The following is a 24,713-nucleotide window of genomic DNA, read 5'->3' on the forward strand; positions in this document are numbered from 1 at the left end:
TAATTTGAACGGATAATTTATTCATAAATAATATAAAAAAGTAGACAGATGCGCATGAAAGGTTCCATGGATTTGGACCAAAAACGTGGGTAAGAGAACGTACATAATGCCACGGCATTTGCAGACAGTAATCGGAAAAGGATAGAAGCCATCTGTTGAATGAGCTGGCAGGTCACCCGTGATACTTCGTTCCAAGAAAAGATTAATGATCGAATCATTCTTGCTTGCGGAACCTTGACGGCTTGACCATAAATTTTTTCAGCAGCATCAGCTGCAATGCATACTCTTACCGCCTTCATGATGCTTTGAGATGGCACAAACCATATGATTCTCATGCAGCTTTTCTTACATTACTAAATGACTTCACAATGTGAAATCAGTCCTCAGATTGAGCATACACGACAGCTGTTCTACTTGGGGCATACACCAAGAAGGAACGGGGCCTATTATCATATGGACCTTCCTGCAAAGAGCACCAGAGAAAATGGTGAAACATAATCTCAAGGCAACAACAACCGATGACATTAAAAGAAAGAACCTAGAGCAAATTCTTACAATGCTGAAGAACTCTGCAGTGCGATCAATTCGATTGAATCCACCAAAAGGTATACCATCAGAATCTAAAACCACCTGAAACCAAAAAGAGAATTTAATGTTCTCTCTCCTCTCTCACACGTGCGCGGACAGGCGCACATACTACATAAATATCATCTTCTGTTGGGTGGGGGTTGGCGGGGAACCTATCTATTTCAGTGCAGGTCTTTGTTACACGAATATATTTGGCATTAGGCTCGGTTGACTGGCAAGCTCTTCCTAAGAGCTTGCCCTTGGAGGAAGTCTAGGGTTTAAATCCTAGGTATTGCACAAAAAAAAAAGAAGAACATACGTGGCATTACTGTAGAGTGTATTCAACCCCACTATCCCAGGTTTCACTAGGTATAAAAGCTTCAAGGATACATTAGCATATATTCTTTATACTCTCAATAATAAGCTGCAATTTGTTCATGTACTAAAAAATGATAGTACCTAGATTGCCTGAAGGTAAAGAGAGAATCATTACACTGTGACTAGCTAGAGAATATTTCAGATTAAAAGCAGCTATCTCATAGAGAAGAGATACAGACCTTGTATTTTCCAGGCTTTAAGCAACCAACTTGGTAGTCAACATAGCTATTAGTCCAATGGAAATTGAAAACAAATACTAAATCTCCTCTCTCAAAAACAATCATCCTATCCCCTTCATCTTTTCGCGATATATATTGATGCTCTGATGCCATGAACTGCAAGAAAATAGAAACTTAACATTCATATTTACCAAAAGCATCATGTCAATAAAATTTTCTTGCATTTATTACCAGAATAGAACCAAGCAGTGAGTAAAAGTGAATTTTATATTTCAGTGATGAGTGGTTGAGGCCAAATGTTCTGATGATGAACATCAATGACTAAATGTCAACGAAAATGCACTACCAAATAGGATATCCTAGAAACTAAGAACAAGGACTACAAAACCGAGCGGAACCACTCGGTGGGCATATATTGTTGAACTGGGCTGGTACGCTGGTTTGGTATGGATACTGGTATTGGTGTGTCATGGTTCGAACCAAGGGGAATTGCTCGATTACGCTTAGTATTGACTTGTATCACCTGGTTCAGGCTGTACCATGATAAGTAGCAAGAGAAAAGAGGCTGAAAGTTGTCTTAATGTGAGGTGTGTATCACACGGAACCAACAACTTACCGGTATCATGGTATGCTGAACCAGCCTGTATCGGCTAGTTTAGCACGTACTGTACCGGTCCGTTTTAGCCGTGGAAAACGGTACATAGCCCGTGCCAACAGAACCCAGCCCGAGCCAAAGAAAAAGAGGAGAGAGCGAGCAAGGGAGGGAGGGAGAAGAGGCCTCCGCTGCCATCGAAAGGCCAACGGAGGCTGCAGAAAAGAATTTGGAGTTTTTAAGTGAAATCAGCAAGCGAGTCACCAACCTCACTTAAAAAATCCCTTTTTTTTTTTCTGGCGGCAAAGGCCTTTCCTCCCTTCCTCCCCCGCTCGCTCTCTCTTTCACCTCCTCTTCTCTGGCTCCGGCTCTCGGTACAAACCCGGTACCGAAACGGTACCGAGAACGATGAACCGGTCCGGTAGGCCACTGGTACGCCTATCGGTACCGGTTTGAAATACCTTGACTGGTATGGTACCCGATTCCGAGATTGCGGACATTCCATAAAAAAGACCAAATTAAGGGCAATTTGAATATTTAATTGATGAAACATTGTTCAAAATGTTGCTTTTAAACAGATTGTAACCAAAGGGTGATTTGCACATCTGTAATGTTTAAAAACGAATTCTCCTTGTTTTTCCAATGATATGTTTACAAAAATAGAGGTCTACTTGCTCTGCATGTCTGTTGATCACTCATGCTTAAATTTCTCTTTGAACCAAATTGCATATCAAGAAATTTTTACTTCCGCTTGTGTTTAGAACCACAATGAGGTTATCAAGTGTTTGGTAAGTATGGTTTCGGTTCTTACATTTGAAGTATCCATTGTCCTTGTCTTTGAAGTTTCCTCATTATTGTACCTTAAGGTTGTGGTCTCAGTCCCGTTGTTTTCAAAATTCACTAATTTTGTACGAGAATATCTAATGTTACCATTAACTAATTTTAATTTAAGGCATCTAGTGAAATCAACCAGCATATGTTCAAATATCAAACACTTAATTTTGGCTTCAGTTGTTTGTTAGTTTTAATGGATCTAACTCTAATTTCAGCTGTTTCAGTAGAAAGAAAGGACTAAGTCAGCAAAGTACATTAGACATTATTATAAAGTATATAAACTGTTTTAAACCTTTTGATGTTTGCTGGTTTTGCAATGAAAGAACAAGGAATTAGTTCTTAAAAAATAACATTGAAAAAAGCCACACTAAGTGGAAATCCAAATTCAATTCTAGTTTTGGATGGGATTTTTGTCTAATGGAAATGTCCCAGATTTGATTTCAGAGTTCCAAGCAAAACTTCCAACGATAAATCTCATGACAACCAACACTAAAGAATGGAGAAGGGGAAAACAGACCCATTTTGTAATATCTAACAGTAAGCCCATGATCTCAGAGAATCATTGAAAAGTCCTTTTACATTAAAAGTATAAACATGTTACGCAATGAATGCTAAGTAATACTCACACCATATTTCTCTTCAAGATGCTGCATTGCTTGATCAAATTCCTGCATTCCATGATACCTGAGATAATCTGCATCTCCCTGATATTAAAAAGCAATATTCATAAGGCAACTATTTGGTATGTATCTCACCAAAGAAAGGTGAAAATCATCAGTCAGCTTCAAGAAAATGCAAACATATAATTTCATGAACATGCAGACTGATGGCTTCAGAGCCAATTCTTTAACAATCTTTGCAATGCATATCATAAGCATAAACAGAATAAACAGAATGCAGATCAAATGATTCTGGTTAAACATCTTCTTTCAAGTTAGAGTTAACAAAATTTTTTAAGCCTAGTAGCTACTTGTCTGTTTGGAATTATGTTTCAAGAGATATTTGTCTGTTATAATTGGTTCCTCTAAATTTATATGCAATATTATTGTGTTTGCATGTTTTTTGTTTCACATCATCTAAATTTATACTTATAGACACTGAACCAGGGAAATTAATATGCAATGATGTACAGAGAAATCTGCTTATAATGTATGCAATTATCAAAAAGTGAAAACTTCAAAAAGGCATCTTTGGCATGGTCCATGGGTTGAATAAGTGTATGCGTATAAAAGGTCTAATCTGACATCAAAGGGCATGTGATATAGTCCTTAAATGGGACTCATTATTCCTATCTGTGATAGCTTAATGTAATAAGCAATTGTTTTATGGCTAGCTTTGAAATACAATGTGAATCAGAGCTGAACTTGCTCATACATGTATCAAAATGTCTCAACCCAATTCCTTGCAATGAACTGTTTGTCAACAAAATGATCGTAACTGATTTGGCCAAGAGAAATAAACACTTTTACTTTTTCGTAATGCTTTTAATTTCAATATTTGCTACTTCACTGTTCCTGATGCCATCTGTTATTATCTGATTGGTTGTAACAAAATAACCTACCATAAACCAAACAATATAATAAACAAGATAATCTTGTTTTCATAAGAGCAAGATCATCCTTCAAACTTACTAGATCAAACATGCGGCGGCATTTGTCAAAGCTATAATTGTTCCCTGGTATGACCATTCCATTCGAAAGATGCTGGTCGCCTCTAGGAAAATCTATCCATTCTGTGACATGGGAAAGTATGAAGAGAAAATCACATCAGAAGCCTTCAAATATAGAGTTCTAGTCATGTAAATAAAGTGACATATCCTTACCTGGATGCCCAAATTCATTTCCCATAAAATTAAGATATCCTTCTCCACCTAAGCCCATTGTGATTAGTCTAATCATCTTGTGTAGAGCTATTCCACGATCTATCCGAGGAGTTGATTGTCTATCAAGAGCCATAAAGTCATACATATCCTGCACAATTAAAGCAGGACAATCAGTATATGAAACATACTTCATCAATCAAAAAAAAATAAAATCAGACATGTATCCACTAACGCAATATGAAAAGAACCGATGCACCATTTTGCTTTGACACTAATTAGAAACTGTACATACCATATTAAAATTCTCCAAGATAAATTTCTAATTTGACAGTAATTAACAAGTGTCACATCAGGGTTATGAACTTATTTAGTAAGTAACGTACTTTTATGTTACTTGGATTCCTTTACCTGGTTGAGGTATTAGTCCACTTCAAAATTCTTCAATGAGTTTTGGTTTTACAAGAAAGTATTCACAAAACTCGAAAAAAAACCATAACTCAAGAATTTTATAATGTTTTGTTCTTCTGCAACCTCTAGCATTGTTTATTTTAAAAACATATTGAGGATTTTTTTTAATTCAAAAGCACTAGTGATAAGTTGACTGATAGACAACAAAAACTTAGGATCCACATGTTTTTTAAATTTTTGTAAGTTTAGAGAATCAACTAACTCTACATGCTTGTTCTATGGGTTAGCTATGACATTCATGGATTTTTCCCCTGTTCATATGTTATGTCACTTAATTATTATTAACTGAAAAAGAAACCAACACTTTATTTACTTGATGATTCCTAGATGATCAGAAAAGACAATTCACATGCTTTACTAGCATAATTCTACCATTTGGAGTTTAAAAATTAAGAGACCATGTAAAATTATCTGACACGAACAGCTGATGGTGATCCAAGCAACACATTGAAAACTTACCTTTTCCTATAATATGAATTCTGGAACATGTTAAAAAGGCGATGAGACTAGAACATGTGAATTCTGGATGCCAAATATGTGCAATTCCACACAAAAAAAAAGGCGAACTTGGATTCTCTCTCTCTCTCTCTCTCTCTCTCTCTGTGTGTGTGTGGGTGTGTGAAGTGTCAAATACTTGGGGAAACACCTCCCAAGATTTAAACACAATCTCCCTCTGGAGGAGGCATGCAAGTGCTGGTCTATAGCCAATTTGCAAATGGCAATCTTTCACTAACCATCTTTCGGTTAAGCTGCAGTAATTCAGTCAGTAAATAAGAATGTTCTTCATCACCAACAATCTCTACAGACGAGAAGATCATAGATAAACTTGTAATAACAGGAACAGAGCATTCAGAAGTGTGCACTCAAAACTAACTGGAGTCGCTTATTCTCAGATGCAAGCAACTTCAGTTGCATCGCATCTTCAGTAACTAGCAAATATGGATGCCAGAAATCAGTGACAAAAATGGACATCATTCTTAATATTGTTATTATAAAAGGATTGATAAACTCCATGACTCAACTGATGCAAAGATACTGCTAAAAGTGAGTATTAGGAAAACCTTGTCCATTAGCCAGAATGCAATAGTCTTGTCACCAACAAGAGCTTGATCATGGCTTTCGGCATAAACAACACATTTCTCTAACCATCTCCTATTTGTGAGAGTGTGAACAATATCTACCATTTTCCAATCCTCATCCTTTAACCTGTATCAAATATCGAGAAAAAGAAAATTTAGTTTTTTTAGCCATCAATGTGACGATAGAACTCATGGAACTCTTAGCCTTACAAGTCAATTGATTTTGTGCACAGCTAGTCACCTCATATATCGCAGAATCATTAACACGATTCTCATATAATGAAGTTGCTTGATTATTGGTCAGACATATCGAGCGATTTTGAATAATAATAGAAAACCATAACGTAAATGCTGAACGAATGTAGATGATATATCATTGGTGGATAAAATTTATTTTTTGTCAGGATGGGTGCTTTAATAGCAAGACATAAAAATAAGTAACCATTAGCGTTGAGCGAGTATATCATTGGCAGCTAAAATTTATTTTTGTCAGCTATTTCTGTTACACATTTAGCATGCAGGAGGATTTTGAAAACCTAGAATAATCCGAAAATTGCGATATGCACAATTACTGATAAGTAAAACACCAATCATTAATTGTTGTTATGTAACATCCCTTATGCCTTCTTTCCAGTAGGCTAAGTTCTTAATTACATGTCATTATTCTTTTCTTAATTATGAACCAATCTTCTCATCCGTCGACAATGTAGAACAAACAGGGACAGGTGAGTGGAGACTTATCATTGAAAGCAAAATGTGTATTAGACAATATCTACCATCAAGTCATCTATACCATGTAACATAATAAATGCAACACAAGCAAGGTGCACACAATTCCAATAAACTTCCACAGCTCGTCATACTCTTGGCAATTTCTCAATGATTAAGATGTATACACCTATGGATTTTCTGTTATCAAGTGCGTGTAAATTTAACTTGAAATGGCTGCAATGATCTGAAAAACAATAACAATAAAATAAAAATTTCCAGATAGCACTTACTCGAGAAGTTCAATCCATTTATCAGCAATAGCCATATGAAGGCGATAATCAAATCCTACACCACCATCATGAAGAGGGATGCAGAATGTTGGCATTCCACTGACCTGTACAAATATCAAGACATATAATGTCAATATAAGTTTATGCAATGACAAGGGAAGGATCAAGTATGGACCATAAAAAATAAACTATAATCAGCAATACTTGAATCACAAAGAGTCTAAGTACCATGCAGATATGCATTACATGAACAGCACAGATCAAAATAAATGTTTATATTACACATTGATTAGTGCAAAATAATTGCCACTATCACTTGTACAAACCTCTTTAGAACTCGGACCATGCATACCAACCACAAAGACTCATTTTTTTTAGATACGTAAAACTGGGTAACAACCAAAAGCAACTAACAGCTTGCATTGAAGATATTGTTCATTGCACAATAAATGTTGTACCTTGTCCCAGCATTGTAGTAAAATTTCAAATAGTTCAAAGTAATGATAGGCGTAATATTAAGTTTGTGTGAAGTGAAACAACAGCAGTATATGTATAAAAATAAGTGCACATTCTTATTCTTCTTCTATTTAACGAGTTGGTATATCATATTATGCATGGTCCCATTATTCTGGAATGCATGGTTTAGTCTTGCTCATGTATAGCATCATATGATAAGGGCTGACACTGAGCCTGGGCCATTAGGAAGTTGGATCAGGTACAAGCCCTTTGGGTCTTAATACTTCAGGTGTTCTAAGGCCTGAATATGTTATCTTTCAATCTGTGTATTCTTGGCCCAACGCAAGCCCACCCTGAAGCCTGAAACGATAAAAGTAAATAATATATAGTAACATTATCTCACATCCCAGCCCAAATCCAACTTGACCTATGATTTGGTGCACCAACAAGCCAAACAGATCACAGTCATATTTTTTTTCTTCCTGAGCACCATTTTTTATCACCATCCTTTAAAATAAGATTATTGTTAAACTATGATATATCACATCCTAAAATGACTTTTATTCTTTAAATTAGAATAATATCATTGATTCGAGGTTTTTTCGCCTTAAGCATACTTAATAAACAAAGAAAAACTTCCAAGAATTCAGTCTTCCAGCAAATTATTGTAGAAAACTAATACCATATTTAATTCTATAACAACATGCAAACAAAAAAATACTGCATTTCACTGCTCCTTATTGTAGACAAATGTAATGAAAGTTGAAACACATGAGCCACCTATAAGTAGAATACGGAATATTGCTACAACTATTACTTAGCGCATTTTAAGTTCTGTAAGCAATTCCTTCAAGAAAGATTTTAAATATTAGATCATTAAAACAACAACATCCAACCTATTAAAAAATGAGTTAATTGTACTCCCATGAAATGAAGAAGCATTGGATTTAACAATGAAAATCCAATCTGAATATTAGTAGCATTAAAGTTGCCGCTTGGCTGGCATCCTTCAAAAAAAATTTTAAATATTAGATCATTAAAACAACAACATCCAACCTATTAAAAAATGAGTTAATTGTACTCCCGTGCAATGAAGAAGCATTGGATTTAACAATGAAAATCCAATCTGATTATTAGTGCATTAAAGTTGCCACTCGGCTGGCATTGTACACCTGAGATCTGAGAATATATGGTAATTAGAAAATGGAAGGGCTATACCATTAGGAATAAATCCCATCCTGTAGCCACAATGCTTTATTCAGGTCAAGCACATGTCTAACTCTCTGAGTATAATGAAAGTACAAGATGCTATCAGTGATAAACTAGGAAAAACAATAGATGCCTAGAAATTTCTACCTAGGATGCCATGCAGCAATTGATCTCTTACTGCCACTTCCAAAGACCTCCACCTTTATAATTCAAGTTTCTTATGTTGCTACAAGCCCATAAGTATTATTTTTATCAAAATTAACCTAAATTCAGTATTAAAAATGGATCTTCTATTTCATCATTAAATATGCAACAAAGTAAAATATGCAATAAACAAGCAGACTTCCTATAAGCTCAATTAAATGTGATATTACTTTATCCAGGTGTTCTGACACATAAACAATATACAAGCAGAAACACATAAACAATATACAAGCAGAAACACATAAACAATATTACCCATGCATGCATTACTAAACTTATGCACATAATACCTTATACCTCCAGCAATTTAAAGTTAATGTGCTTATTGTGTTGGCATAATTATAAAGTTAGATAGGAACTAAGATACTGATTGCAATAATGCAAGATTTAAGACTTAACAACCACCACATGGACAAAATTCATATCAAACCCAATAAAATATATAATGCACAGGAAGGGTATTGAAAACAGAAAAGAAAGAAAGAAAAATAATCCCTACTTACATCTTCACCAATGGTGACAGCCTCAGGATAAAGCCCATGAATCATATCATTTACCAGCATCAGATAGACCACTGCATCCATGTCAGTTGCATATCCCAAAGTACTCATTGTAATTCCCAGTAAACGCTAACCTGGAAGAAAATAACTTAAACACTCACAAGGGCAAAAACAAAAAAAAACAAAAACCAATACTGTCATCTATATTTAATACTCATTCAGGTAGTGACAATAACTAAATCTGTCTCACTTTAGTTTTAAATTCATTATCAAGAAAGAAGATGCTTTCGACCTAGAAGATTAGATTGAAGAAAAACTATTTGGTGTTAAAAATACAAGTGCCAATAAATAGAATATAAACAAGTATAAATATACATGCACAATTATAAAAAGAATATAAATTAAAGAAGATGCTTTTGATCTAGGAGATTAAATTAAAGAAAAACTCTTTTGTGTTAAAATACAATAAATAGAAAACTGTACATACAGAGAGAGAGGGAGGGAGGGAGGGAGGGAGGGAGGGAGGGAGAGGAACTTAAGGAGTCAACAATGCAACTGAAATTTGCTTACTTGTAGCCCATGGTGAGTATACATCATTGAGGTTACACCCATCAAATCTGAAACCATCAAACTTGTACTCCTCTAGCCACCATCTTGCATTTGAAAGTAGAAACCTTAGCACCTAAAGGGGCAAAAGAAATTGATAATAATCTATGATTAAAACACCAAACAGAAACATATAAACAAATATAGTATACAACTAAGAATTGTAACTTTGATCCTTACTTCCCAACTTCCATAATTGAAAAGGCGAGAATCCCACATCCAATGATAACCTCGTGAACCAGTATGGAAGTAATGTGTCTCAGTTCCATCAAACTGATTTAACCCATCCAGGACATTGTTCGATGCATGGCTGGATATAGAGCACAGCGAGTAACAAAATCAACTAATATACATATATGCAAATAAAAGAGTCATTTCTTTGAGGACAAAAAAAAAAGAGGTTATGTACAAGATAAATGAAGCAGGAAGATATGAATGAACACAAACACTATCCATGGTATATAAACATACATAAATACATGCATACGCACATACATACATACATACATAGATATACACATGTATTTATGTATGTATGTGTATATTATTCCTCCCTTCAACCCATTCCCTAAGAGAGTTAAACCTTCTAACCTATGAGTTTGTCATCAAATCTTTGCACTACAAGATCCTTGTCATATTTAAGCAGGTTCCCGAACTACCAAGAAACTGGCTCAAGCACTTGATGTCAAAATGCAATTGCAATATAAATATACGGCTTTTCAAATAAAAGAGAAATTTTCAAAGATGTTAAATAATACATTTGAATAGATATGCATTGCAGTAGCATCTAATATTTCATGTATGCTCTCACCTTTACGGCACTTATATATGCTTTATTATGCATATCTTCAATCCTTTAAATTTGTAGAACTCTAGTTTTCCATGCAATTGTCAGTTATTTCATCATAACTTTTAATATTAGTACCTCTTTGTTGCCTAACCATGCCAGTATTGCCTGAAGTTTATCAGTTTTTATGAGAGAAATGAAGGGAAATCCACCTATACTACACCAAGTCCAAATTTTTGGGATGCACCATTCAAGAATCAAACCCAGAACCTTTGGTTGCTAAGCAATGGGGTGTGACTGCTAGGGCTAGCCCCGATTCATATTGCCTGAAGGTCATCACTTCCTCGGATTTACCTCAGTACTGTCAGAATTTTGCTAAGATAATCACGCAAATAATGTCAAACCTATATAACCTCCATGTATTCAACTCTATGCTATTTTTAGAGATATAACCAATCTATTATGATAAATTTTAAAAAAACAATACATTAAGAATTAGATCACTGTTTCCGAAAATCCTGACATGAACTTAAAGAGAGGTAAGGAAGAAAAATAAAAGAAAATGTGTGTGCATGTATAAAAAATGTGACAGATGCCATAAATGGAAATAGTAAGATGAATCATTAATAAAATAACCCAAAAAGTAGATCAATAACATGATAACTTTTATCAAGAAAATGTTGACAACAATCATTATTGTATCACAAGTAAGTATATATCACATCCAAGAAATTTCAAATGTCACCTGTGAACAATATCCATGAGAACAAGCAGACCGAGCTCATGAGCTCTGTCGATCAAAGACTTGAGTTCTTCTGGTGTTCCAAAACGGCTACTAGGCGCGAAAAAATTAGTAACATGATACCTACAGCATGCAGTATAGATATAAGTTTGAATAAAGAAGGAAAACAGAACTGCCAGCAAAGATTCATATAGCCACATCAAGACATTAAGCCTTGGATGGCATAAAGAGGTCTACAAGGCCAAGGCTCAATAATTCATATCCAAGATACTGAGAGCATTGATAAACACATGGATATTAAATGTAATATTGAGGACATTTGAACTTGGTACAAGAACATATTTGGATGTGTATGTTTGAATGCATGTGTAATGTATGCATACGTCTGTATGTGTAGTTTACATGACAACTAGAGTGAAGTTTCAGAGGAGCAAAGAGTTGAATGAAAAGTAATGACGGATCGCATTTTTTAAGTTTCTTCTTTTCCTTCATGTCTGTGTCAGTTTCTGTACATGCACAGGCAGGTTAGTTTTCCCTGAGGATGGTCTAAAAAACTTAAGATCTGTAAATATAACGACGTTTATAGCTATGTTTTTTTCCCCTGATGTAAAAGATGGGACAGCATCCAGAAGTATTAGATTAACAAAAGAATTGTCTCTTAGCTGATTAGAAGCAAGTGCGTGGCATCAAACATCAAACACGTCCATTATGTTTCTCCTTTAAACCCAATCAGATAGATGTGCATGAACATAAAAAATGAAACATGCATAGCCTTCCATCACAATGAAACATGCATAGCCTTCCATCACGCACATGAAAAGGAGACAGGTGAGGACAGCAAATATGTGTAAACACTAGTTAAATTGCCAATTAGTGCTGTTCCTTTCCAAAGTCCAAGTTTGCAAGATCCCAAAAAGTAAACCTAGCATATATATGAAACCAGAAATAGGCAGAGGGCAAGAGATTTTTTGAAAATTTTATCATCAATAAGTCACAGATCAGATGGTTTGAAATGTGGTTGTAAGAGACCAACTCAAAAAAGGAAAATGCTTATTACTACATTTATCACCATCATTTGTGCATATTTAGTTCTTGAAGAAAACTACAATTAAAAGAATCAAGAATATACCCAAGCTTGCATAATATGAATGCTCCTGAATGGCCATTATCTGAACAACATTGTATCCGAGCCTTTTGATTCGAGGTAGGACATCATCCTAAAGCTAACGTACGTGTTAATCTTGGGCTCCTGCTTACGAGAACCCATGATTAGTGAAGGAAAAGGTCTTGCATTTGAGTATCACCATAGACTAAAGCATGAGGAAAACACAACAGTTGTTAAACAAAATAACCCCATCATCCTACAGGCAGAATATAAGCACATGCCCGCTATAACAAAAGAATGTGAGTGCCTTTAAACATTTGGAGCAAACATTTCTTTCAGTATTTTTTTAAAAAAGAAAATCAGGAGGAAATTTAACATTCAGAGAACACACAACCTTTACCGTTCAATAAAGATATGTAAAAATAAAGTGAGAAGAATTAGCAACATTGAATCCTGTATGGGATTCTGCAACCCTTACAAGGTGAAAGTATACAATAAACCCAAGGTTTTGGGTGTCAAACCCATGCCAGGCAGCACAGGGTATATTGTACTGACCCAAAAGGGAGTGAGAAGAATTAGCAACATTGAATCCTGTATGGGATTCTGCAACCCTTACAAGGTGAAAGTATACAATAAACCCAAGGTTTTGAGTGTCAAACCATGCCAAGCAGCACAGGGTATATTGTACTGACCCAAAAGGGTACTGGCACAGTAACTTGGTTCTTATGCCCCTGTATTGACATATGGTACGGATGCTGTGCTGACTCCAGGAACGTGCCATGTGTTGGGACAGGGGTGTACCATACTATATCAGCAAGAAACCAGTATAGGCGCAAAATCAAGACTTAAAATATTGAATAGACTAGTTTGTGAAATTCAAAAATTGCAACAATCAAAATTTTAAATTCAATAAATGAGATAACTTTCATGTAGGCTCCCATCAACAATTGATATCATGAGACACTTAAGAGGCTTCCTTATCTTCATGATATAGAATAAAGGAGATAGATAAGCACATACTTGATTAGGACATGGGCTTGGGGAGATATAACCACAGTAAAAGAAGCTTAGGAGTTGCCCAACATATTGCATTATTGATGCCAAAAAGATGAGTATAAGCAACATGCAACAAAGATCACAGCAGAAACTGCACGGGAAAAAAAGATCCATGTTGGTTTTAAGGGCTGCAGATTAAAGGAAAAGACTGGAGAAAACACATGGAAAATTTCAAAGTTTTGGCAAGAAGGATTAATCCTTCACATCAGTGAAATGGCATAAAATAATTCCAAAAGTCAACCCCGTATAAATGGGATAAGGCTACTTGTTATCATTTTGGTTATGAGCTTAACTGCTTTTGCATGGTCATTTAGTCAAAAACGCAAAAATGGCAATTCATATTCAGTTCTCAACTAATTTAACTCCATGAAACCAACTTCTAGCAATTCCATAAATAACTTTCAACTTTAACATTTGTAGCCCTAGTGATGTAGAAATGAATTATATTAGAAATATTTTAGTTATATGGTTCTTTGATTTTCACCTATTGAGTTCTAATATAGAGGTATTTAGCTATCCAAATAGAAAAGAATGTATTCAGAATGAGGGATTTATCATGAACTATGAATAGACAAGGAACATGCAACTCAAGTAGAAATTTCATGCACAAGATTTTAAGGAATCTTAAAAAACATATTATTACTATGTCGTGCCTCCTAACACACCATGAGCTAGCATAAGTTAATGTGTTCTCTTTCAATCAGTAAAAGGAGTCATATTAAGACTTGAACATGCTACTTTATCACTGTTATCACACCAAAGTGAAACCTAAAGAAGAAGATAGAGAATTCATAACTGAGGATACAAAGAAAGCATACATACCGGACTACTCATCCCCACATGTGATTCATAAATGCGCAATGATTTTGGAGATTTTGGTTGAGGATGTTGAAACACATATTTTTTCCTGCAGATATATGTAAAGAGCCTTTAATGTAAAGTTAAGATTGATGATTGGATGAGAAAGACCAACATGTTAGAGCTAGGTGAATATATCAACTCCAAGAGATTGACAAATCATAAATTAAGCTAGTAATAATAATTTGTAATGTGATCCAGATGAATAAAATCAGAAAAATGAAGAAAAAAATTCATACCTCTCAGGGGGATCATAGTATATTCCGCTGTATGATATTTCACCTGGGGCTTGTACAGAGAACTTTATCCATGCAGGAATTGAATCTTTAATGCCAGATGGAGTATCCATGCGTATCTATCATGCCAATATCAGGATAGGGTTACCAAGGATGTTATTGTACTACTTAATGTAGAGTTGATCATGAGCCGTGCTTGGGCACAGAAAATTTGGGCCGGCCTAAAGCCCAACTAGAAATAAATATAGCCTAGGCTCAAGGCCTGGCCCATGATCAGCTCAACTTCTATGCATCAAGTATGTAGGTGTAGCTTAGTAAATGCTCCATGATATGTTTTACCTATTCGGAGAACTTTAATCCTATCATTCATTAAACAATCCACGATATACACATGATGAAAAGCAATAAAAACAGAAACAGCTCGATGGAATTTTAATTATGTGATGCATATTTCTTGAACATTTGAGTGTTGAGATAAGCAGCATTGCTTAAACCTCACACGGATTAGGAACTAGTAAACTATAGTACAAAAACACATAGTATCACTGTGACAATTAAATAACCTAGTTAGCACGTGCACGTGGCTTTCCAGTCAGCAAAAAAGCATAGTAGAGAGTCATGTTGGACTCCCCGCTATATTTTCAGAAAAAAAACATGTAGGACTGTCTTTTCTATGTTTGATAGTAGGCTGAACACAGATCAGATATCTCTATATCCAGATCTATATCCAGTTTTAGTTAAGGAATACAAACCACGAATACAACTATAAATCAGATGGTAAAATTCATATCCATATTTGTTTTAAATAGATACAGATATCCATATCCATCAACTCACAGCTATCACAATATGGATAGGAAATTAAGTTAAAGACATGATAATATTGTCACTTATTTTCCTTTGAGTTCAATGAGAGCTATGTAAGACTAAGTAGATCCATATTTGTATCTGCTTATCTTTGAAAAATATGGATACAGTTACAGATATTGATTAAATATTAAAAATTGTATACATATTCAGATAAGATTTGGGATATGAAAATAGATCCGGACAAATATAGATTTGGATTAAAAAAATGGATCCGAATGAATATTATCCGGTCCACTTTCAACCCCTATTTGATTGTGCTCTTTGTGCAATTATTATTGAGGCTTCATTTTGGGAGTCCAGCTTCACGTGCCCAATGTGGAGCATTCTCTTTATATACAGTAGATTATCAGTAGAAATATTTATGAAAGCTGGAACAAAAGCTTACATGTTCCTGAGAATAACATTGCTAGTATGGACTCCAAGCTTGGACTGACCGAGTATACGAATTTGTAACCCAAAATTGATATGATAAGGACTGTCCTGGCTACATTTGTGGGTCACTAACGAGTTAAATCCATTCATGATTCAAGAGGTAGAAATTACTAATGAAACAGTGTATTTTTTAAGACTAACAAAGCTCAGAGTGATTCTTACAAGTCCAAACATACTTGCACATTGAAGAATTTCTATACAAATGTGAACAGTAAATCTGCTGATATGAGAACTCTAGAACCCTCACAATCAAGCGAAAGCGTACTATCCAATTTTCTGTCATTATCATCTACCAAAAGGTGGTCAACAACTAGTTTGCCTTTCATTAGCATTGGCACCACTGAGTTCAACTCTGATAGAATTAAAAGTTCATTCATATGTTATTATGCTGGTTAATCTTTTAGTAGATTTTCTTCTCCAACCCTGACCTATGAGATGCGTGCACATTATTAATGGAAAGAGGAGCTAACATGAAGGCACAAAGAATATCAGTTTCTTCGGACTGGTAATCAGCATATTTTATTAGATACATTGCACTCATAGAATTAGGTCATGTTTGGGGGAGTTTTGGAAGTAGAGTTGTTGGAAGTAGAGCTTTCTAAAGTAGAGCTTTTAATAAAAAAACTGTTTACTGTTTGGTAACCACATTTCTAAAGTGTTGCCACACTTTAACATGTGTTTGGTAAACAAACTGAGCAAGTACTTTTGTGTGACAAAATGACCATAAAGGACATTACTAGTATTATACAATAGAGCATAATAAAATATAATATATATTAATACATAAATATATAATATAGGTATAATATTAATGTAATGTAATATAATATTATTATAATATAGTGCTATAAATTATATACTATAGGATAATTTAATATAATATTAAATTATTTAACATAACATATCAATGTATTATGAATAATAATGTAATATAATATTATATTTATAGTATAATACAATAATAAATATATAAAATTATAATTATTAGTGTAAAATAAATTTTTTACCCTTCTTATGACCATTTATCTCTCTAACAAATTTTCTAGCTAGATGATAAATTAGTAAAATAATTACTAATATTTATTTTTATTTATTTATTTATTTAGATCAAATTACTTGCCACTCACTCATTATTTATTTATTTATTTAGTTATTTATTTATTAGTTTATTTCATTGAAATATTTATTTATTCTCTATTTATTTATTTATTTATTCGTTCATTTATATACATATTTATTTATGCATTTATTTATTTATTTATTTTCTTTTCTTTTTTTCTTTGTTTTCTCTCTCTTTTTTCCTTTCCTTTTCTCTTTTTTTATTTTCTTTTTCTTTCTTTTTTCTTCTCTCTTCTCCTTCCTCTCTCCCCTTCTTTCCTCCTTTATTCTCCTCCCGGAAGCCCCAGCAATGCCGGAAGGGGGCCGGGCCGCGGCGGCCCGGGAAGGGGGCTCGGGAGGCGGCGGACGTGGCTGGCTGCCATGAAGCTTCGCTGCGGCTACGCATCCCCAATCCCGCGGCCTGGCGAAGGCCCGGCCACCCATGGCCGAGCCCGGCCGCTCCACGGGCCAGCCCACACAGCCCACGGGTGGCAACACGACGACCTGCAGAGGGGATTCCGACCATGGGTGGCGGCCGGCGTGGTGGCTGCATCGTGGGCAGCCACAGGCTGCCCTCCCAAAACAAAACAAAAAAAAGAAAAAAAAAGAAACGAGGGGCAACACATTGAGAGGAAGAAGATAGAAAGGGAGGAGGGGGATGGGTGAGAAGAGGAAGAGCACGGCATGATGGAGGGTTTTGGGAGGAAAAAGAAACTTTTAAATGGGGGTAATTTTGGTCAAAAATAGCTTTTCGACAAAGCTCAAAACAGCTTTTTCGGATAGCTTCAAAATGAAGCTTCTCCTCAACCAGTTGTTTTAGCTTTCTGAAAAAGCTAAAACAGCTTTCCAAATTTTACCAAACACCCCTTTTTTCATCCAAAGGTGCTTTTGGAGGGCCAGAAAGTGCTTTTTTAGCCCTCCAAAAGCTCTCCCAAACGGAGCTTAGTGAACAGTAATGCAACACAACACATGACATGAATTTTAGATATTCTAAAATAACAGGAAAAAGCACTGCTATATCTTATGCAGTAATTACAGCAAACAAGTAAAATAAGGATTTAGAACATCAAAGAGAACATTCAACCAATAGTTCACCGAATGTCCCAAGAAGAAACATACCCTTGACACTTGAGCCATGGGGTATAGGAGGTGAGCCATCTGCATTATTCGGCAGAAAAATCTCCCACACACCAAACTCATTCTGAAAATAATTAATCAAATGTCAGGCACACATGAAATCAAGTGGTCCAGCAATCTGCTAATAAAATTGAAGTTTTATGCAGTATAATAAATTTCCAGATTGTGGCAAACATGTTTTATGCACAAGAAAAATGTTAGTATGTATAACAGAAGTTAACAAGTAAGAATATCATAGAAGAAATCTACTGTAAAATCTCCTTTAATCGAAGGAATGCATAAATAGACACTTTAGAACCTCACAAGCAAAGCTTGTTAGTCACTAGTCACATCTATGGATAATGACCTATAATTAATGGATAATGTTATGTAATTGCATAACCTCTTTACACAATTGGCCAGGTAGTAGTGCTTACTACTTTCAGGCTGATTATTGGGGATAACATGATAATGGCTTCAAATAATCAAACACACAGTGAATTGTAGTGTATTTCAGGCTTCCTTCCATACTCTAGGATGAGATTCTCAGTAATGACAAAATTAGCTTTAAACAGAAAAAATTGTCGCAAAAAAGGACTGAGTTTAAATTTCAGATTATCAATAAACTAATCTACAGAAAATAGCAAAAAATTGTGCCCGTAAAGGTGAAGAGTTATCTGAGATGAAGTGACATACCTGATTCATGACATCAGCATTGGGGGTTCCAATTGTTGAAGTCCTCCTATCAGTGCTGCTGACTGAAAAACAAAAATCAGTAAGTTGTTTTTTTAAGCTAAGGCATACAGAAAATGTATGACAATCTAAAAATGGAAAGTATTGCTTCCTTAGCTAGGTATTGGAAAAGGAATTAACTTGTAAGAAGCAATGTTCATGATTAGCAGCATGCACTATAACCGTATTAAAAATATAATGAATCTTGCAAGCAGTTCAGAATTCAGAGCAAACCAATTTGTCAACCAGGTGACCTTAATTTGTTTGGTGCCACAGCGAAAGAGCATGGTATCGAAAAGGACAATTTAGAAATAGGATGGGCATTGAGAAGGAGAGAAGGGAGCCAAAAATGAGACAAGGTATGCAAAACTTCATTAACATCATTAACTGCATTCCCATAGAAAGCCCCCCTTAATGTCATCATATTACTCGCTAATCTCAGGAGAAACATAAAATCTTAAAAATAGAACTACATGCCCATGCACACATTAGCCATGTTTGGTTGACAGGAATTGGGAGGTGGATATGGGGCATTAGACATCGATCCAGCCTATTTCCATGTTTGGTAACTCATTTGGAAATGAATGCTGATCTACACGGGTCTTGGATTCCCCTAAATAGAGGGTAAATTCATACCCCAGGGACATTTTCCTAGTCCTAAGTATGTGCCTGGACAACTAAAGAATTTATATACTACTATTTATTAAAATATATTAAATAATTTCTTATTATTTGGATAATAATAATATGTTATATACAATATTTTAAATCACATATTCACACTATTATATAGTTTATTTTTTGGCCCTTATATAGTTTTTTATATTATTAATGTTAATATTTTATATTATAGTTGTATTGGTAATATATTATATTTTGTATATTATTATCAATATTACTATCATACTAATAATATATATTATATTATTATTATATTTTGAAATTATTATGAAATTTTTAAAAAAATTACATTTATTGTAATATTACATTGTATTACCCGAATTATTTGTTATATTAATTCTATCTTCATTAATTTTACTCATAAAAATAATATGAATATCATTATTAATATTATCTTGTTAATATAGTATAATAATATGCTTATATAACAAACTTAATTATTCAATATTATGATAGAAGATTAATATATAGTGGATAATGTCATTATTAATATTGTTACACTATAATGAAGAATTTATATTAGTAGATTAATTATATTATTATAGGAGAAGTTTAATACAATGTTATAGGGTTAATATTAATATTACTATATTCATAAATATTATTCATAATATTAATATTAAGTTTGATAATGTATTATTAATTATAATATTATTACATATTCCAATATATTATTATAGGAGAAGATTAATACCTTGTTATAAGATTAAAGTATAACTATACTCATAATATTGATATTATGTTTGATAATATACTGTGTTATTATATTATTCGAACATACTAGTTCGGGACTAACAGGGCTGCAATCCCGCAACTTTCCACCTTGACAGAGCGGTGCTCCAAACTAATTGAACTCCAAATCCCAACAAGGTGTGCGGCATACATATTCTTACTAGTTTGATAAGAACATTCCTATTCATTGTGTTTGTAACAGAAACACAAATGACATACTAAAATTCCCATATGGGTATGGAATAAAGTGAGAGCGACATGGATTAGTAGTAATAAGTGGTTATTTTATTGCCAAAAAAATGGATAATCAATTTTTCAATGAGAAAAAGAATTATTTTTTATTGTTTATGATAAACTTGTGGCCTAGCAGTAATGATTCATTCTGGCATTACAACCTTTATCACAACAATGCTGTCCATAAATCAAATTATTTCATGGACTGGATTTTACTTGACTATCGACAACTCCATTGAGTGTGCTCGGGGTAGATATTTTATATAAATGTATCACCCGTGTTATTAAATATTTTGCTTTAAGTTCTTTTTCCTATAAGAGGTGGAATAGAATAACCTGATTGAAGCATAATGATGATGCATTTGTAATGCATAGTAATAAGATTGTATTGTTACTCTTGCTCCATCAAGATATATCTGACCCCTTCTTATATTCCCACCTACATATATGGGATATTTTAAAAAGTGAACGTCTTTATTTGTTGCAGGTCAAGGGAAAGAATGGGAAAGGCAATTCATTATATTTCTGAACGAAAAAGGACCCTATCATAAGAATATTTCTTTTATTGGGATGATAACTCTGAAAAGATAGATTTCTCATCTTTTCTCTAACCTCGGACTTTTTCAAAACAAGCCCGAGTCAAATAGCAACGATTCGAAGCACTTCTTTTTATATTTCCACTATTTTCGGAATCTAAGGACTTCAGTTATGGATATGTAAAATACAGGATTTCTAATCCTAGCAAAGAAAAAGAGAGACAGATACTCAATTTAAAGTGAGTAAACAGAATTCCATAACTCAATCTCGTACATATATATAGTGTGGAAAATTGTATTTGATGAAAGTCATAGATATGGCTTGGAGGGAGATCTTTTCATATCTTTTTGAGATCCACCCTACAATATTTTTTTTACTATCATCGTAAATTATATTAGTATTGCTATTTACTAATATTATGGACATCATGTTATAGCTGATACTAATTAAAATAATTACGATAGAAAGTCTATTGTTAAAATATCAATATGATATTACTTAGAATCATTATATTACTACAACTTTATATTTATATAATTGTAGATTATGTAATTTTATGCAGAATATATTATATTATACATACTTAGAGAATCATTATCATTATAATATATATATTCATATAATAATATTTAGAATGTTAATATTACATTACTATTAATATTATAATATTAAATATTACATTACTATCAATATTATAATATTAATATTGTCATTTATTAATATTATTATAATAATATTTATATATCAATAAATATATAATATTATATGGGTATCTGGCTTTAGATTTACCTGGACTTTACCAACACAAGAATCAAACTGACTAATCCTGATCATTGCTAGGAATGGATTTCCTGGGAATGGGAAAACCATGCCTAATTTCCATTCTTGACAACCAAACATGACCATGTATAAATGGATTCAAAGTTTTATGCACCCGGCTGAACATATAGTAGCAACAGGGAACCAGTATTTACAGGATCTCAATATACTGAGACATGCTATAGGGTGTTGTTCCGACCTAGCACCTGTACTAATGTATCGCCACAGGGGCATACTCCTACCATGCCATGTCATATCTCACTGGTGAGTTTCCAATACGAGACCCAGTTAATGAGATGGTAAAACTTTGAGATATATTGGACTAAACCAGGCAAAGTCATATGTCACATTTATCCATATCATTGTATTATGGACGCAAGTAGCAAATTTAGAAGTTAGATACAAGATGAAAATTACGAAAAGAACAAACCTTTGCTCCAGGGGCCCACTCACGGTAAGTAATACCATCAGCACTGATAAAAAAGTGAGAAAATAAAAGAATTAGAGTGATCGAATCAGTAGAAACAATCATTTCTGTATTTTCAGTAAGACTACCATTGTTCTGATCCTGGAAACAATTACTGGCAGAAAAAAGAATAAGAACAATAATGCTTAATTTACTAACTTGATATTCATCTCAAGGAAAAAAATTACTAATGTCATAATACTGTACATAAAAACATAAAAATAAGAACCAACAAACAACAAAAAAATATCTGCATAACAATGTAATGAGTGAGCAAAAGGATGCAACAGAGTCAGAAATAAGTTCCTTTAGAAGTTCCTCTCTGGAGATTATTTTTTACTTTCATTACATTTTGCACCATCATCATTCTATTTCAGAATAAAGTTAACATGACAAACTAGCACTTATGAATGTACATGCACATGCTTTTGCACCTACACCTCAAGGCACACGCGTAAGCCACATATGATTTTGACTTCTCCACTATTTCTCTTACCTACTTGTTACTATTAGATTCTATTACAGATACATAAAATAAGTAGGAGAATTGAATGCACAATTTTTAACGCAAAAAAAAAGGATATATGCATGTAATGGTTTCTATACTTTCTTGCATCCAACATATCCAGACAAAATATTAAATTTTTTAGCTGAATCAGAGAAACAAAAAAGACCAGCTGAAAGAAGATTTTTAATCAACTTAAATGTGTCCTTTATGGATGATTTTCAGAATTTCCTCCTGAAGGAGAAAAATCTCGCCAACCCAAAAATTGGCAAATTATTATCATGTTCGTAATCTAACGTGGAAACTTTTAATAGCTTGAAGAGGAGGGCTGCCCATGATGGCTCAAATGCAATAAGAAGGTGGTTAATGGAAAGAAAATGGCGAAATAGTCTATCATTCATTCCTATATGTTTTCAGGGGAACCTGAATTCTAATTCCTCCCATCCACGAAACACTTTTGCAACATAAGTGATCGCTTTGACTAATTCATATAGCACAACATATTAAAAATGTGAAGATTGGAACTGCTGCATTAAGTGGAATGCAAGAGCTTTGAAGACAAGAAGTAATTTCAGAAGGAAAGAGATCCTTGGCTTTGCAGAGAAAGGATAGAAATTTACCTGCGGATAAAGCCAAATTTTTCGTAGCCACGAAGAGAATGCATCCAAGCCACCTTCATACCGATCAATCAGTTCACGGCTTTTCTTGTACTGGCTTATATCTATAGTTGAAGAAATTAAAATGTAATAGAGTCCCAAATTACAAATTCATTGTTAGCAGCATGTTGGATAAGAAAGAAGAGAGGGATGAAGCTTTTAAAATATAAATATTTTTTTTTAAAAAAAATAGATGATTTTACAAATCAACACCATCTAACACATGTTAGCTAACGAAAACACAGAACCAAATTTTAAGTGTAAATCTGACTCATAACATGATGCAGGTAATTCATCAGATTCAAGCTTTCATAAACCATATACATGAAAAAAAAAAACCATAATATCAACTATAATCATATGAATATTCATGGCCATATGCTTCTGGCTTTATACTGAGTTTTGTAAATTGCTTCTACCACGTGTATGTTTCTCTTTATGCATTTGATGTGCACACAACCAATTGAAGTGTTCTACATCTTCGGACATATTACTTTGAACCTTAATTCATGAATGTGAAAGTATAGTGTTTTTAAAGTTTTTTTCATTACTTAGTCTTTCACGTTATACTAACTTCCACCTTTTTCTATAATGAAGACCATTACACAGCAGCAGGCTCAGTCAAAATCATCAGATTTGCTGGAAATGCAGGAAAACACCTCGGTTTCTTTTTTTTTTAACACAAACAACCCTTCGCTCCTTTCAAAAATTTTGATCCATATAAGCCCCAATCTGAGTGGCCCAGTAACAGGTTTCTAAGGCCCGCTGTTTTAGTCAAAAACATATGACTTGAAAGATTCTATATTTAGTTGAAACCAAGGTTCGCTGCCTCCAAGGTCCGCCGTATCGGTACCAGTCGGCGTACCGGTGGCCAGCAGGACCGATACAGTACCGGTCTGATCCGATCCGTACGGGCCAGTACCGATACCGTACCGGCCCGGTACGGCGCAGCGCTGTGGTTGTTTTGAAAAAAAAATTGACGTTCCGGGTGCGAACCGGCCAACAATACTGGTACCAAGCGGTATCGGCCAGTACCAACGATACGGACCACATACTGGTCGGGCTCTCCCAAAAAAAACCCAGTAACCGGATTTCACGTAGATCCGGTGCCGGTCTAGGGCCGGACCGGTACGTACCGACCAGTACGGTAGACCAT

General features: G+C 34.3%; 1 protein-coding gene across 1 annotated transcript; it reads right to left on the bottom strand.

The window, feature by feature from the left end:
- LOC103703065 (1,4-alpha-glucan-branching enzyme 1, chloroplastic/amyloplastic) lies at nt 1-24,713 on the bottom strand. The gene is given in 27 exon segments (XM_039121082.1): nt 1-463; nt 556-630; nt 1,125-1,280; nt 3,177-3,254; nt 4,182-4,282; nt 4,373-4,520; nt 5,902-6,046; nt 6,921-7,024; nt 9,293-9,388; nt 9,390-9,418; nt 9,856-9,898; nt 9,900-9,971; nt 10,076-10,205; nt 11,428-11,548; nt 12,554-12,643; nt 12,646-12,673; nt 14,408-14,492; nt 14,683-14,798; nt 16,404-16,409; nt 18,206-18,280; nt 18,892-18,915; nt 18,917-18,934; nt 18,936-18,953; nt 22,361-22,403; nt 23,522-23,553; nt 23,555-23,622; nt 24,698-24,713. Coding segments are annotated over 27 exon segments (2,004 nt in total). The 3' UTR covers nt 1-376.

Source organism: Phoenix dactylifera, unplaced genomic scaffold, assembly GCF_009389715.1.
Source record: "Phoenix dactylifera cultivar Barhee BC4 unplaced genomic scaffold, palm_55x_up_171113_PBpolish2nd_filt_p 000962F, whole genome shotgun sequence".
NCBI classification, from domain to species: Eukaryota; Viridiplantae; Streptophyta; class Magnoliopsida; order Arecales; family Arecaceae; genus Phoenix; species Phoenix dactylifera.